The sequence below is a fragment of the Grampus griseus genome (assembly GCF_964374135.1).
Source record: "Grampus griseus genome assembly, chromosome: 14".
NCBI lineage: Eukaryota > Metazoa > Chordata > Mammalia > Artiodactyla > Delphinidae > Grampus > Grampus griseus.
In genome coordinates, this window is record NC_139008.1 from 64,717,614 (window position 1) to 64,732,548 (window position 14,935).

General features: G+C 36.6%; 1 protein-coding gene across 3 annotated transcripts in view; it reads right to left on the bottom strand.

Annotated features, from left to right (window-relative positions):
- NCOA6 (nuclear receptor coactivator 6) overlaps positions 1 to 14,935 on the bottom strand; it is a 97,205-nt gene that overhangs the window by 47,864 nt on the left and 34,406 nt on the right. For all 3 annotated transcript variants that reach the window (XM_082670248.1, XM_082670247.1, XM_082670249.1), the window contains exons 3-5: positions 10,245 to 10,350; positions 4,907 to 5,188; positions 902 to 1,057 (exon numbers count right to left, since the gene is read on the bottom strand). In XM_082670248.1, the coding sequence (XP_082526374.1) occupies positions 902 to 1,057; positions 4,907 to 5,141 (391 nt within the window). In that variant the 5' untranslated portion in view covers positions 5,142 to 5,188; positions 10,245 to 10,350. The remainder of the gene's footprint in view (positions 1 to 901; positions 1,058 to 4,906; positions 5,189 to 10,244; positions 10,351 to 14,935) is intronic.

The window sequence follows — 14,935 nt, forward strand, 5'->3', positions numbered from 1 at the left end:
TCCATATAGAGAAGACATCAATGCAAAGGACTCCTGGCAGGAAGATGAAATGCATATTCAAGGAACCTAAAAGAAAGCTGAGGAGGCTAGAATAGATAGCAAGGAAGAAGGAGGAGAGTTGTAAAAGATAAGGCTAGATGAGAAAGGTAGAGGTCAGACCATGCAAAGCCTGAGTTTGGTCATTATTCTGTGAATAACAGCAAGCCACAGCAGGGTTTTAAGCTGTGTGTGTATACTCCATATTTTCATTTTCATTTATTTATTTATTATTATTATTTTTTATGGTGCGCGGGCCTCTCACTGTTGCGGCCTCTCCCGTTGCGGAGCACAGGCTCCAGATGTGCAGGCTCAGCGGTCATGGCTCATGGGCCCAGCCGCTCCGCAGCATGTGGGATCTTCCTGGACCGGGGCACGAACCCGTGTCCCCTGCATCGGCAGGCGGACTCTCAACCACTGCGCCACCAGGGAAGCCCCATATTTTCATTTTTAAAAGATCATTCTGTCAAAAACATCTGAAAAATGAATACTGCTACAAAAGGATTGTTCAGGGCCTCCTAGTCTCTGTTAGATAAATAAATACTAAATAAGGCTTATTAGGTGGAAGGAAGCAACTGAAATTAGTTATTCTTTAAAAGACAAATCAGTCCTTGGTTAGGGTACCAGTAAAATCAAAGTCTGACAGAATGACAGCCAACATCAGCCAAGGAAATGGAGTCTGAGGCTGTGGATGCTGAAGCGTCAGGACCCAACCAGAGCCTCAATTCCTCTTTATCCTAAGGTGCTGCAATGTAAAGCACAGGTGACATGAGTTATTTGGTATTCTGAATTCAACTTGAGAGGAACAGACAAAGCAGCACATGCTATATTCTACTGTTCCTATAATCTGGGTCCAGACATGCACCTTCAATCTGAACGGAGAGAATTCCCAGATCCCGAAGCTGCTGGTTGTTGCTCTGAGCCAGGATCCGTAGCCGCTCCGCTGCTTCCCGGGGGATGTTGAATGTCACACGCACGCTGTTCCAGGGCTCTACCTTCTGTACCTTTAGCTTGCTGGATTCTTGGTCATGAAAGAAAGAGAATAATATTAGTAATCTTTTAGCCATCAGAAGACATGGAATGAACAACAACAACAACAAAGTAAAAGAACAAGGTAGAATACCAGTATGGAGTAGCTGAGAGAGTTTAAGCTTTGGTATTAGATAGACTTTATTATTATTTTGCTTTTTAATAAATTTATTTGTTTTATTTATTTATTTATCTATTGATTAATTTTTGGCTGCTTTGGGTCTTCGTTGCTGCGTGCGGGCTCTCTCTAGTTGCAGTGAGCGGGGGCTACTCTTCGTTGTGAAGCACGGGCTCTAGGCACACGAGCTTCAGTAGTTGTGGCTCGCGGGCTCTAGAGTGCAAGCTCAGTAGTTGTGGCACACAGGCTTAGTTGCTCCGCGGCATGTGGGATCTTCCTGGACCAGGGCTCGAACCTGTGTCCCCTGTATTGGCAGGCAGATTCTTAACCACTGCACCACCAGGGAAGCCCAGACTTTAAGTTTAATCCCAGCTGTACCACTTAGCACCTGGGTGACCATGAACAAGTTATTTCACATTTCTGAAACTTACCTTTCTCGTCTCTAAAACCATGAAAAAACTACTTCATGAGATTGTGTTAAATGAGATAATAATATGCCAAAAATCTAGCATAGGAGCTGACACACCATAGGCACTAAATAAATGGAAAGCAGTAAGATGGAGTAAGGAACATAAGAGAGAAGGGAGAGATAAGTTTAAATTAATAGAATAAGGTCTACTTCTGGACTCAGTTCAATGTATGTGAACTGAGAAGCTAAGAATATTTAAGTTTCAAATTTCAAGTGAAATTTTATAAAAATTTAACTGGCAGATAGGCCAATTGTAAGATATTAGGGAATCTGTAGCTACAATTCACTAAACTTAAAGAGCACTAAAAAGGAAAATAGTAGATTCACTTATAAAATGTTAAGCAATTTTACTTCTTCAAACGAAACAATTGAAATTTTAATACTCATATTTAAATTTTCACTGGGCCTCTCTGTGAAAGATATTCATAGAGGGAGGGAGCAAACATTTCTTCCAATATCCTATAAATGCTTCAATTTAAGGAAGGCTTAAATCTTGATTCTTTATGTGTCTCATTTTTAATCTTTTTCTACTTTAAACAATTTCTACTGAAGCATACCAAACTGAGGAGAAAAGCAACATAAATTTGACAACTACATTTCAGTTAGGATATAAAAACATTACATTTCAGCAAATCTGAAAAGTCAATGCAAACTTTAGAACATGTTTTAAAATTAAGATGCAAAAGTTAAACTAATTGAGGAGGTAATGTTGTCTGTAATTATATTTCACAGATGGAATGCAAATCCCAGGTCCAGTTAAATAATAAAAAAACATTTTTCCCCAACAACCCCAGACAAAATAATTTTCTCTTTTGTTATAAACTCAGTTACATTAAATCTCTTATATCCTCCATTCAATTATACATTCCAGTATTGAGAAAATGGTCATACAGGAATATCTATTCTCAAAATAAGAAATATATATGGATACAGGAAAGTGCCTACATGTTGCCTAAAGCCACTGCCACCTCCAAAATCATTATACGTTATACATTTATCCAGACAGGGAGTCCACTTGTTCTTATGTGGAAAAAAGAGACCATTTGCTAAGAGCAGAAGGTTAATACAATCACAGAGATTTAGGAAGGATTATGCAATATTTAGTTCAAGTCTATTTTATAGGTGAGGAAACTGAAGCCCAGAAAATCTAAGAGATTTGCCCAGAATCCAGTGGCTACCTAGCAGCATCATGGCATAAGAATCCAGATCTGCTTTTCAGGTCATTTTTCTTTCCATGATATTTATGCATCCAAACAGCAAAAGGTAGGGAGCTTAAGATCCTGGTACCACAGAGTATAGATGCTTCAGGGCTTCTTCCCAATCTGAACAGTACTGCAATCTTATACTTATGTGGTCTAGACAAACATTAAATTTGCTTATGACATTATCTACTTGTGATAAGCCTGCAGAAAAATCTTTAACTGTAACAGTTATATTTTATCAAAATTTTTAACTTCCATCATATTTGAGAACATCTGACTTAAAATACTTTTTGGATCAAGACTATAACTGATAACCGTAAGTCTGAGTTTGCTAATTTATTTAAAAGCCATTAACAAACTAATTCAGCAATTTAAAAACAAGAAAAAAATGTGGATAATTAAGAGCAATGAGCAGGACTTCCCTGGTGGTCCAGTGGTTAAGAATCCGCCTTCCAATGCAGGGGACGCAGGTTTGATCACTAAGATCCCAAATGCCGTGGGGCAACTAAGCCCGCACACTGCAACTACTGAGCCCGTGTGATCTGGAGCCTGCGCCCCACAACTAGACAGCCTGAGTGCCGCAACTACTGAGCCTGCGAGCTCTAGAGCCCAAGGCCAAAACTAGAGAGAAGCCCATGTGCTACAACAAAGAGTCCGTGTGTCACAACGAAAGATTCCACATGCCGCAACGAAGATGCCACGTGCCTCAACTAAGACCCAACACAGCCAAATAAATAAATAAATATTTTTTTAAAAAAGAGCAATGAACAATTTCAGGTGCAGCTAGCCCTTAAGATATGATATATTATGACATGATTATGGTGATAATTACAACTTTCACCATAAAAGTCTCTAATACTATGTTAAATAATCCAGAACTACAGAGAAGTCTTATATAACATAGCAAAAAAAGGACCCTTGAAAAAAAAGACAGCTCTCCTCCTGACATCAATTCTAATGAATAAGACCCCAAAACCTAAAAAAGTTGGTTAGCACTTAATCAAGTCAAGATCTGTGATAAAAGGATAAAATCTAGGCTTTGTACTATGTCTGAAGGAATTAAATAATTGTGCTACCTAGAAAATATGGGGAACATCTAAACCAAAGTTGACAAGCACAACTTCCCACAAGACCACTACAGGTTATCTAAATGTGTGAAGAGGACAGATGGGACTGTTGTGAGGGGAGGGCCTGCCTTCAGTGGCAGCTGCTACTCAGCACCACCTGGGATAGGAGAGCTCAATGTTATCTGACCTTTCCTGTTTAAAGACAAATCTAAAATATGAATTTATTTATTTATTTATTTTGGCAGTACGCAGGCCTCTCACTGCTGTGGCCTCTCCCGTTGCGGAGCACAGGCTCCGGAAGCGCAGGCCCAGCAGCCACGGCCCAAGGGCCCAGCCGCTCCGCGGCACGCGGGATCCTCCCGGACTGGGGCATGAACCCGCGTCTCCTGCATCGGCAGGCGGACTCCCAACCACTGCGCCACCAGGGAAGCCCCTAAAATCTGAATTTTAATGTAAAATACCTCATTTTTAAAAGCAGTGGCAATGAAATTCAAACATTAAAAAAAAAACAACCCAAAAATTAAAGTGGACCATAACACATGGCTGTACATGGATACAGCAGGCTATCGGTTAACCTCTGACCTAAAATTTAAAAGAACAAATTTCAGGTTCATTTTAAGTAGAACCATGGAGTAAAAGATTTTTGTAAGTTTTAAGTCACCTCAAAGATCCAGTCTTACTTCTTCATTTTATAGGTAAGGAAACTAAAGACCAGAGAGCTAAAATTAGATAGAATTACTCCTATCCATTAGAACAGATAATTTAAGGATTACTATGCTAAGTAATGCTTTATTATGTTCAGTTACTCCATGTACTTAAAAAAATACAACAGCATTTCTATTAAAAAAAAATCCTAAAATTCCAACTCTGCAATTATAATCAGACTTTCAACCTACTACAACCACAGTTGTATTTGTAAAACTCGAGATAACCATAGAATGACAATTCAAAAAGAGTAACAAGAAGGAAAAATAAAGCAAATTACCCATGTGTAACAAATTGGGCACGTTCTCCAATATTGTGTCCAATTTCCATTTGAAGTCTTTATCATCTATATTTCCTTTGAAGGCCACAAAGATTGTGGAATCCTCCAAAATACTATCACTTTTTGAGTCATCATCTTCTAGTCCAGAGTCAAAATCCATCTCTGAGTCCTCCACTGTTGATGAACACAAGGAAGTATAGATGTCTTCTAAGTTTGGAAGGTCATCCAAAACCATGGTGAATATTATTCCAGAAGCATATGCCAAGTGGACAATAAAAAAACCTTTGAAAACAGAAGATACAAAAAGCATTACAATGCATAATTATACAGTCAACAATGTATAATTATAGTTCTATGAAAACTGTAATTTATTTGCCAAATAATAAGGAAGTACTATAAAAATTAAGAAATTACAGAGAGGATACGCTAGTTTAATTAAGATATTCTATAATAGTTCTTAAAGATACTAGAAATAAAAACATACCAGTTTTAAATAAAATTCCTTTTATTGGTCAGCCTAGAATATGGGTAGAAGGGAACGAAAGATCACAAGAAAATAAAATAGGTATTTTCTGAGAATTAATTCATATTAGCCTTTGGTTGACTCCCACAGAGCAAGACTGGGGTTGACGCCAAGACTCCCCTTACTCCTGTCCTAACAAAAGCTTCAGAGCAGCCAAGGTTTCTAAAGCCCTCTGCTTTAACCAGCAAAGGACAACTTGACCTAACTAAGAGCATCTGCAGGACTACCTAAAATCCTAAAGTTTTTCATGAGGACCATTTAAAACAACTTTTAAAGGGTTATTAATAGTCGCATAGCTGAAAATAATGATTCAGAAACAAAACAAAGACACAAAAATTTAAAAATACTTTTGCAAAAGGAAAATAAGTGGTTAACACATATTTACAGAGGCAAAGAACTATGTCTAGGACAGAACTAAATTACTTTTTAACTTTTAGGTCTAGGGAAGTCACATTTTCTGCTATTTTCAGTTATGTTGCCTACCAAAGAGTACAAATATTAAAGACCACACCATGTGGCCATTTCCTCCATTATCTTTGGGATTGATGATCACATTCTTACCCAAAAGTGAATGAATGGACATTAATTTTCAGCATTTGTGTTAAGCAAGAATGGTATAGAAACATAAGAACCTCACACATATCTTCTAATTTAAAAAAATTCCCTATATAAAGCATAATTAAAGCTATGTTTTTAAAAGATGGATAATAAAAAAAGGACTGAAAATAAACCCACTAAAACGCAAATAGTGATTGTGCTAGGTTGGTAAGATTGTTGGTAAATTTTCTTTTCCTATTTTCCAAAAACGCTATGAGTCATTAGGAAAATGCAAAGCTAAATATGCTGTAATATGGTTATACTACTTGCATAAATAGAAAAAAAGTATCAACTTTTTAAAACTGTTTAACTTTTCTTTTTAAAATAATCACTAAACTTCAAGAGCAAAGGCTTTTCAAAAACCAAACCTAAGCAATTTTAAGGGGGAAAATTCCTCTGTTGTAAATAAAAATGGAAAAAAACTTTTACATTTGAGCAGAGAGTGTCTTATAGTCTGGCAATTATAACCTTTTCTAGTACCATTGGTGTTACAAAGGAACAGTGTAATTTGGATGGTTAAGAAAAAATAGCATGCAAGAGAGAAGAGATATGGGAACATATGTATATGTATAACTGATTCACTTTGCTATAAAGCAGAAACTAACACACCATTGTAAAACAATTATACTCCAATAAAGATGTAAAAAAAAAAAAAGAAAAAGAAAAAACAGCATTCAGGACTTCCCTGGTGGCACAGTGGTTAAGAACCCGCCTGCCAATGCAGGGGACACGGGTTCGAGCCTTGGTCCGGGAAGATCCCACATGCCGTGGAGCAACTAAGCCCGTGCATAGCAAATAAGCCTGTGCGGAGCAACTAAGCCCGTGCGCCGCAACTACCGAGTTTGTGCTCTAGAGCCTGCAAGCCACAACTACTGAAGCCCACGCACCCTAGAGCCCATTCTCCGCAACAAGAGAAGCCACTGCAATGAGAAGCCCATGCACTGCAACGAAGGGTAGCCCCTGCTCACCGCAACTAGAGAAAGCCCGCGTGCAGCAACGAAGACCCAATGCAGCCAAAAATAAATAAATTTATAAAAATTAAAAGAAAATGAAACTTCTTCCAGATAACATATTCTTTGAGATTAATGCCCACTTAAAATCTAAGGATTTATTATCAAAATAATGGAGTAATCTTTGAGTGAAAATGTAGTTCAGTGAAAATTCTCTCCAAGAGTATAGCTGACTAGCTCAAGAGACTCATTTGCTTATTTATGGTCATCTATCATGAGCATGCGCTATTTCTTTGTGTTTGCTAAAATTAACCACCAGTTATCTTGCTCACCCACATAATTTTCAGATTACCTACTGATTTAACTTCTTATTGGGGCTATTTTGACCTTTTATAAAGAATCTAAAAACAAATATGATATTTAGGAGAAATTTTAAAAGCAAGCATATCATTTATTCTACTTGTCCAAGGTAGAATGAAAAAGATTTCCAAATGAAATCATTTCAGGAGCCAAAGAGCTCCAGTTGATAAAGGAAAGCTTTTTTTATGGAAGAATGCCAACTTAAATATAAAAAGATGGTGTCAATAGAAAACCCCCAGTTTTGCAATCCCTAATAAAATAATTCAGGCAAGGATCATCAGTCAGGAAAAAACACTATGTGAAAATTTGACAGAGTTCTGGATAGTTACACGATGTCAAAGTATCATCCCAGATATCTGCTGCTTGGCAAAGGGAAAACTGTAACTTCACAACGGAAAGACTTGACTTCTACCACTTGAATGCAATGATCCACCTCAGCATCATTAACAGAGAAACAACCAGAAATTATGTACAATATTAAGTGCACAGCATTACCTATGAAATATTCCTGCCAAAATGTTTAACCTGAATCTAACAAGTTTTTAACAGGAGACAGAGGAACAAGTTAAAGAACACCATGAGGAAATAATTAGGGAAATCTAGAGTGTAGGATTTCTACAGCACAATTGGCTTGGCCTCTTCAATAAGTCAGTGGTCACAGGGGAAAAAAAGGGTGGGTAGTACTGTTCTACATTAAAAGAGACTTAAGAGCTTTAAAAATCAAGTGCAATGGGGACTTCTCTGGTAGTTCAGTGGTCAAAGAACCCACCTTCCAATGCAGGGGATGCGGGTTCGATCCCTGGTCAGGGAACTAAGATTCCACATGCTGCAGGGCAACTAAGACTGTGCACTCTAGAGCCCGCACACCATAGCTAGAGAGCACGTGTGTGCTGCAACAACTGAGCCCACGCGCTCTGGAGCCCACGTGCCACAACTAGAGAGAAGCCCATGCCACAACGAAGAGCCTGCCTGCCGCAACTAAGACCCAATGCAGCCAAATAAATAAATATTTTTTTAAAATATCAAATGCAATGTACAGTATTTTACTGGATCTTGGTTTGAAAAAAACCAGATGCAAAGCACATTTTTAGGATAATTAGGGAGTTATTACTAATTTTGTTAGGTGTGATAATAATGGTGCTGTGGTTATTTTGGACAATGTTCTTTTTTTTTTTTTTTTTTTTTTTTGCGGTACACTGGCCTCTCACTGTTGTGGCCTCTCCCGTTGCAGAGCACAGGCTCCGGACACGCAGGCTCAGCAGCCATGGCTCACGGGCCCAGCTGCTCCGCAGCATGTGGGATCTTCCTGGACAGGGGCACAAACCCGTGTCCCCTGCATCGGCAGGCGGACTCTCAACCACTGCGCCACCAGGGAAGCCCACAATATTCTTATTGTCTCTTAAGACATGCATACTGAAGCATTTATTTATTTTTTTGGCCCCATCACATGGCACGAGGGATCTCAGTTCCCTGATCAGGGATCAAACCCGTGCCCCCTGCAATGGAAGCACAGAGTCTTAACAACTGGACTGCCACGGAAGTCCCAAGAGATGCATACGGAAGCATTTTGAGGTAAAATGTCATCATGTCTGCAATTTACTCTTGAAAAAAATGAGGAAAAAACAGATTAATCAAATATAACAAGATGTTAATAATGGCTAATTATAGGTGATGAGTATACAGGTGTTCATTATATTTTTATTTGTACTATAAATTATAAATATTTGAAATTGATCACAATAAAGAGTTAATTGTTTAAAAAAAAAAAAAAAGGAAAAAGAGGACTTCCCTGGAGGTCCAGTGGTTAAGACTCCACGCTCCCAGTGCAGGGGGCACGGGTTCAATCCCTGGTGGGGGAAGATCCCACATGCCATGTGGTGTGGCCAAAAAAAAAAAAAAAGGGAAAAAACAAGCATACCAGAAACATAGTACTGCTCCATGGTAAAACTCTGCCAGACATCAGGAATGCTAAGAAGCTTATCTATGAACATCTTCCAAATCACAGTATGTTTTAAAAATAAACATATTTGAACATATATATTTATAAATATATAAATTTATATATATTACATATATTTAATTACTTACACCAGTCTTTTCCGGTTTAAATATATATTTTATATGTATATTTACATATATTCAGATTCCTATGTGAATAATGGTTAAAAGATTGTCACAGACTATTCAGATTATCTGCCATTTGAGCAAAAAGACAAGATGCTGCTATTATGCACCTCAGAAATCACAAATTCATATACCTACAGGGGTCAGGCACATAAAGTAAGTAAGAGAAGAACACTGAACATTAAATGCATTTGCACATACTGTATGAATGGTTTGGGCAATAGGAAACTTGCATACCCATCTATGCTCAGCAGCTGCTACTCTGTTCCACTTTATTACTTTCTTTCTGGAGGGACAGAAGGTGTTATACAGGCCCAGGACTAACATTCTCAATTTTAAGAATAGACTAAAATCCATATATTTAGTAAAATCTCCAAATTTTAAAATTGATTTATATTTCTGGAAAATACTCTATGGGCCAAATGAAACTCACCGCACCTGCATATGGCCCACAGGCCATCAGTTTTCAATTTCTAATTAAATCATGACTCACAAGATTGACTGACAGAACACTAGGCCCCAGTATACTACACTGGGTTTGGTGTAGTGCTGGAGAAGACCAGGTATTTAAAACACATTTAAGTCTTATGATGTGCCTCTTGGGAGGTCTATGGACTCCCTGAGAGAGAAAAGAAAAAAAAAAAAAAAGAGATCAAGGTCTTAATCCCAGAGAAACAGAAGGCACTCAAACTTAGAGAATTTTTGCAATGTAACTTTGGTAGTGTCATTCCACTGCTTGGAATTAAGCTGAGCCATACTCACTCTCACATAAGGTTTCACTCACCAAAATGTCTTTCTTAATTTTTATCATTTATCCAGGTCATCTTCTAAGTCCAAACAAGCTGGCATTTTTAGGGCTTCTATTTTAAGGTAGCAGCCAAATAAAAACTCTAAAAAAAAAAAAAAGGAAAAATAAAAGTACAATATTATACAGAAATTACAGAGGTGACCCATCCTTGCATCAGAATGCAAATATTACAATTTATCAAGTCAACTTAGACATCTTCAGACAATGTTAAAACAGAGTTTTCATTAAATCTGCAAAGAATATTTTTTTTTCCTGAGATCTTAAAGCACTCATCACCAACCAATTCAAAGAATACAGAAGCAAAACTAAGGGACATATACCAGAATCATGAAACTGGGACCCTAAGCCTTTGAGCCCTCTCTATACATTGATTTCTAAATCTGTCAAATTAGAACATTCTTTGACATAAATCGCAGCAATATCTTTTCAGATTCATCTCCTAGAGTAACGGAAATAAAAATAAACGAATGGAACCAAATTAAACTTAAAACCTTTTGCACAGCAAAGGAAACTGTAAACAAAAGACAACATACAGAATGGGAGAAAGTATTTGCAAACAATGTGACTGACAAAGGATTAATTTCCAAAATATAAAAACAACTCATACAACTCAATAACAAATAAACAACCCAATCAAAAAATAGGCAGAAGATCTGAATTTGGCAATTGGGATTAACATGTATACATTTATGTGTATAAAATTGATGACTAATAAGAACCTGCAGTATAAAAAAACAAACAAACAAACAAAAAACAACTAATACTAAACTTTCTTTGGGTTATTTGTATGGAAATACGTTAATATAAATGTTTCAGACACTACATTCTAAGAATCTTATATGTTCTGGTATAATGTTATAAGTCATAATTCTAGTTATTACTTTAAAATGTATATCTCAGAAATAACTAACTTTCCTTGTCAACTGCATTATTATGAACTTTCATCAAATTTTTAACCGTGGTCATTTTTAAGTCTTTTGTCATTTACAGACAGTTCTGGGTATACTCTGATGCTTTTGCAAAAATGTTCCTATAAAAGGGTTTCAGGGCTTCCCTGGTGGTACAGTGGTTGAGAGTCTGCCTGCTGATGCAGGGGACACGGGTTCGTGCCCCGGTCCAGGAAGATCCCACATGCCGCAGAGCGGCTGGGCCCGTGAGCCATGGCTGCTGAGCCTGCCCGGCGCCCGGAGCCTGTGCTCCGCAACGGGAGAGGCCACAACAGTGAAAGGCCCACGTACCGCAAAAAAAAAAAAAAAAAAAAGGGGGTTTCATCTTCAAGGAATTCATGCAAAAGACTCTGACAAGTACAGGTTTCTGGTAACTGACTATACTGCTGAACTGAATGAATAAGCATTTTCAGAACTCTAATGGAAAACTGATGAATTCATAAAAGTGCTAACAAAAGATCAAGATGAAAAAAATTAATTACGTGGGACTGAGTGAACTGATGAGGATGATTATAATTTTTGTGACTTTCTGTTTGAATAAAAAAAAATCCCACAAGGACTCAGACACAAAAAATATACAAATCAATTTTCACTGCAAAGTAAAGGAGCTGTTACACTGGAGGATTACTGGACTGAACGTCAATATTATGACATAGTATGAATGTGTTTTGTGTTTGGTAATTGCAATCATTGTTGCTTTTGTTGTGGTCATCCGTTTACAATGCTTGGTGTCAGTTTATTTATCTCTTGTAAAAATAAAATACAGCGTGTGTGTGAAAAAAAAGTGAAAAGAATATTGGGAAACAATATTCACAAATCATATAGACTTCAGTATAGCAATGATTATTTTAATTAACATGATTGATAATTTTCACTTTCAAAATTCAAAATTTTAATGTATGCAGTGTATGCAGTGTGACACTCAGCAGTGTATAAATTTCAAGGTTCAATAGATCTGGATTGTAATTACCAGCTAGCCAGTGAGCAGCTGAATCACTGCTTATCTGAAAGGCCTTAGATATATTGCTTAACCTCTCTGAGCCTCATATTTTTCATCTGTAAAATGGGAAGTAACAATCTCATGAGGGTGCTGTGAGGATTAAATGAGATATAGTTTGTGAAAACACCTAGCGGAGAGCTGAAAGAACAAAGGTCCAAAGGTCTTTTCATGTTTTCCTAAAACTTACTGAGGTAGAAGTCAACATTAAAAAGCTTACTCAATGAGAAATTGTTTGATAAAATACAATTTATTGGTTTTTTTTCTAGTTATAAAAGAATATATAATTTTTTATAGAGATCTTTAAAAATACAGAATATTTTTAAAGAATAAAATCAACTGTAATCCCAAAACTCAGATGATCACTACTGATATTTGGGTATATTTCCTTTCAAAACCATCTAGGTTTATATTTATAGAGTTTGTATCTTGTTTTTATTGTTTTGTTTAACTTCTCAGTTTGAATTGTTAAGTAGACAATCTAAAATTAAACATCTTTTTCTTTAAAAAAAAAAGCAGAAGATCTAAATAGACATTTCTCCAAAGAAGACATACAGATGGCCAAAAAGCACATGAAAAGATGTTCAACATCACTTATTATTAGAGAAATGCAAATCAAAACTACCATGCAGTATCACCTCACTCTGGTCAGAATGGCCATCATCAAAAAGTTTACAAATAAATGCTGGAGAGGGTGTGGAGAAAAGGGAACCCTCCTACACTGTTGGTGGGAATGTAAATTGGTACAGTCACTATGGAGAACAGTATGGGTTCCTTAAAACTAGAGTTATCTGCAATCCCACTGCTGGGCATATATCCAGACAAAACTGTAATTTGAAATGATACATGCACCCCAATATTCACTGCAGCCCTATTTACAATAGCCAAGACATGGAAGCAACCTAAATGTGCATCAACAGATGAATGGACAAAGAAGATGTGGTGTGTCTGTGTGTGTGTATATTCACATACATACACATATACCCACACAGTGGAATACTACTCAGCCATAAAAAAGAATGAAATAATGCCACCTGCAGCTACATGGATGGACCTAGAGATTATCTGAAGTAAGCCAGACAGAGAAAAGACCAATATCATATGATATTGCTTACATGTGGAATCCAAAAAAAAGATACAAATGAACTTATTTACAAAACAGAAAGAGATTCATAGACATAGAAAACAAACTTATGGTTACCAAAGGGGGAAGGAGAGGAGGGATAAATTAGGAGTTTGGGATTAACATATACACACCGCTATATATATTGCAAAATAGATTACCAACAAAGACCTACAAAGACAGGGAACTGTACTCAGTATTTTGTAATAACCTATAAGGGAAAAGAATCTGAAACAGAATGAATATATGTGTGTGTACATATATATATATATATATATATGAATCACTGTGCTGTGAAACTAACACAACATAGTAAATCAACTATACTTCAATTAAAAAAATATATAAGTATATATATATATATATAAAAGCCTAAAATAAATAAATAAATCTGTCAAATTAAAATGAATTAACATCATGGCACACTGTTCGCAAATGCTTGGAGACAAAATAAAAATATTTTGTACATACACTAAATACAAAACCTACTTCTAACAGAATTTCAAATTTTGTATTTAAACTCCATAAAGATATTCCATAGATTTTAGTTTTTTCCTATTTTATCTAAAATAGTTATACATTTTTTTTCATTAAATTTTCAGTTCAGGTTCTAAAGTATTCTTTATTGTGCACATAGAAATTATGCATGGAAACTGCATAATTTCGGCATGCATCAGAAAAAATTTCCCTCTTAATAAGAAAGTATCAGTCTACAATGCCTTTAATTGGACTGCTATAGTTTTACATTATTGCCAAATATTGATTTTATAATCTCAAAATTTTAGATGGATATATGTACTAGGTATTAATAAATAATTATTAGAGAAATACCCATCTCTTAACTATTTTTTAATTCAAGAAAAAACCAGTTTTTAAGTCTCCAAAGGAACATTAATAAAAATTAACCTTTAAGAAAGGCCATAAAGAGGCTTCCTTGGTGGTGCAGTGGTTAAGAATCTGCCTGCCAATGCAGGGGACGTGGGTTCAATCCCTGGCCCGGGAGGATCCCACATTCCACAAAGCAACTAAGCCCGCGTGCCCCTAGAGCCTGTGCTCTGCAACAAGAGAAGCCAAAACAATGAGAAGCCCACGCACCACAGCGAACAGTAGCGCCCGCTCACTGCAACTACAGAAAGTCCGTGCACCGCAAGGAAGACCCAACACAGCCAAAAAAAAAAGCCATAAAGAAAATCTCAATAAATCAAAATGTAACAACAGAACAGCCAAAAACTCTGGTGACAATGCACCAAAATTATAAATTTAAAATAAAATAAACAGACCTATCACAAATAATTAAATTGCAACCATAATTAAAAATCTTCCAACAAACAAAAGTCCAGGACCAGATGGCTTCACAGGTGAATTCTGTCAAACATTTAGAGAAGAGCTAACACCCATCCATCTCAAACTCTTCCAAAAAATTGCAGAGGGAGAAACACTCCCAAATTCATTCTACGAAGCCACCATCACCCTGATACCAAAACCAGAAAAAAATATCACAAAAAAAGAAAATTATAGACCAATATCACTGATGAACACAGATGCAAAAATTGAACAAAATACTAGCAAACAGAATTCAACAGCACATCAAAAGGATCAT